Source organism: Hipposideros armiger, unplaced genomic scaffold (genome assembly GCF_001890085.2).
Source record: "Hipposideros armiger isolate ML-2016 unplaced genomic scaffold, ASM189008v1 scaffold_296, whole genome shotgun sequence".
NCBI lineage: Eukaryota > Metazoa > Chordata > Mammalia > Chiroptera > Hipposideridae > Hipposideros > Hipposideros armiger.
Window position 1 is genome coordinate 19978 of NW_017731646.1, and position 2686 is coordinate 22663.

General features: G+C 53.1%; 1 protein-coding gene across 2 annotated transcripts in view; it reads left to right on the forward strand.

The window, feature by feature from the left end:
- The first annotated feature begins 1020 nt into the window (after positions 1-1020).
- The window catches only part of CAMK4 (calcium/calmodulin dependent protein kinase IV), a 237158-nt gene continuing 235492 nt past the window's right edge, over positions 1021-2686 (forward strand). Inside the window, exons 1-2 of one of the 2 annotated variants that reach the window (XM_019659146.1) lie at positions 1021-1108; positions 1869-2107. In XM_019659146.1, coding sequence (XP_019514691.1) covers positions 1947-2107 — 161 coding nt within the window. In that variant the 5' untranslated portion in view covers positions 1021-1108; positions 1869-1946. Of the gene's footprint in view, positions 1109-1558; positions 2108-2686 lie in introns of those variants that run through there. The other variant, XM_019659145.1, reaches the window with a different exon arrangement.

Genomic DNA, 2686 nt, shown 5'->3' on the forward strand with positions numbered 1-2686 from the left:
ATCTACATGCAGTGCTGCCACTTCAAGACTAGCCTAAAAGAGGCGTGAATAAAAATGGCCTAGCAACACTTCCTGCGCATGTCTGCACTGGTCAGTGTAGGCCAAGGGAAGCGTACTAAGTGAGAACTGGACTTTAGGGAGTTTTATTTGCTTATGAACTTGATTTTCTAACATGAAGATTAGTGAGTTCCTTCTCTGAAAAGTAAGACGTCATATGAGCATTTTTAGTCTCTCACCAAAAAATTAAGTATTTAACTGAATTTGTATGAATCTACATATACTTGTTATTTTTAGGCCTTTTGTAAATTGAGCATGTGCTCATCTTCATAAAATTACCTGTGAGAAATAGTTTTCATATTTGTTTTTTCATTTCCAATCAACTAAGGATCACATTGTTATCACTAATTGATTAGAATTTTTGTTGTTGGTGGTAGTTTATCATTATGGCACGAAAGCTCTTAAGCGTAAGAAATAAATCAACAAATGAGAGAAAAATATTGGACCTTGTTTACTTGTGTTATCAGGAATGGGGTCGCACTGAGAAGAGCAGTGCATGTTGGAGGACAGTCAGGGAAAAAAAGACTAAAAGTAACACCTGTGAAGTAAGATTAAATAAAGGGCCTAGAACTATTTTAGCCAGAAATGAGATGTGATGTAATAATTGTCTTTATATATAAAGATTTATTGCAGAATATAATGACTAATTGCTGTTCATCTGCACTGAAACCTGAAAAGAAAAAGTTCAAGGGTAGAAATAGAAATAGTATATATTTAACCAATATTTAGAATGATAGCTTGAAGGTTGATGGACAGACATTAGAATGCTTGGGATGGGACGTATCTCTTGGGAAAAGGACAGAGCTTTAAATGTAGCAATCTGCTCTGACATGAATGATGACAAGTCTTGCCTTAAGGCAGAGGGCTGGACCGGTTGACTTCCGCAGGGCCCTTCCAGACCTGTAATTCTCTGGGTCCCTTCTGTTGCTAGCCTTCGGAGGCAGGGAGTGAACCGAGACACAGCAAGTACCTGCCTTTTCGGGAGCTCCAATAGTACCAAAGGAGGCAGCAGCACAACAGCATCTCTTACAACAGAAGACTTTACTCAAAGGTGAGTCAGGTCAACGTGAACACAGGCGCTTTCCTTTCTTCCAGACTTCACTGGGTTCAGGCACAAGGCGCTGTGGGGGATCAGCGACCACAGGACGCCCTCTCCAGCCACCAATATAAGCTTTGTTAGAGGGACGCACAAGGGATGGCTGATTAGCTGGTGGTAGGTAGGAGGCACTCGCCACGGAGACACGCTCAAGGAGGGATGAGTTATGCCACCAGCCAGGTCCCTTTCTCACCATCCTGCTGAGCCGTCTGGATCCATGTGCTCTTAGAGCGCGCAGGGCGCCCGCCACTCCCGGAGCTAGCGTCCCACCGCGCGCGATCCCTTCCAGGCTCCCGCTCCCGTGGGAGGGCGCGTGGGATGATGCTCTGGTCCTGTGCCCTTCCCAAGCTCCTGCATCCGGAGCCGCCCTAGCCGGCACCGCAGCAGCCACTGCCAGGGAGGGAGAAAGGAAAAACGGGAGGGGGGCTGGAAAGGCTCCGCAGAAGGAGGCGGGGAGGTGGGGAAACAAGGAGCAAAGGGGGAGGGAATCTCTCTCGCGCGTTGTGCCTCCGCCTCATCTCTCCTGCTGGCAGCGAGTCGGGCTCTCCCTCCACACCCTCTCCCAGCTCCTCTCCCCCTTCTCTGCCCACCCTCCCTCCAGAGCGTGTGGACAGGGAGCCGCAGCCCCAACACGGGCGAGGGCGCTGGGGGGAGGCGGTGGCGGTGGGCGTGTGCGTGTGTGTGAAGGGCACCACCTCTCGCTCGGCGTTTGCAGGCGGCAGCGGGCGGCGGGGCTTCTCGCTCCAGCAGCAGCGGCGACAGCGGCAGCGGCTTCCGGAGTCCCGCCGCGAAGATGCTCAAAGTCACGGTGCCCTCGTGCTCGGCCTCGTCCTGCTCTTCGGTCACCGCCAGTGTGGCCCCGGGGGCCGGGAGCCTCGTCCCGGATTACTGGATCGACGGCTCCAACAGGGATGCTTTGAGCGATTTCTTCGAGGTGGAGTCGGAGCTGGGACGGTAAGGCGGGGGGCGGCGGGCTGGGGTGTGCAGGGGCGCCCTGGACCTGGTGGAGCCCGGCGCCCTGCGCGCTGACGCCGGCTTCTGGGGAAGCCCACGGCACGCACGGGGGCTGTCCCTTTCGCAGGGACAGCTCTCGAGGATGCAGGAGCTGGCCTCCCTGCCCTTGGATTCTCTCCGCCTAGTGTCAGAGAGAGAACTGAGCACCATTCACGTGCAAGTCGGGTCTTCCCTGGAGCGCCCAGGCTGGTGCAGCTGCTAGCTGCAACCCACTGTCTCCCACTCTCTCTCCTCCTTGCTGGCTGCCACTTCCCTTGGGTGACAGCCCCCGCTGCACCTGGGCCATGCTTTCCCATTTGGTGTCTTAGCTCTGTATTATAGCTTGCCAGAGGGTCCTGTTTATCTACTTATTTTATAGGGTGAGGGCGGAGGGTGCCCCTCCAAATCATGATAGAATTATTAAATTAGATTCTTCCCCCTTGCCCACAGCAAGCTCTCCAAAGCAAGTGGCACTAGAAATTAAACTCAAATACTAGCTTCCCTGCAGAGTCTGCTCAGAGTGAGGGGTAGGGGGTGGGG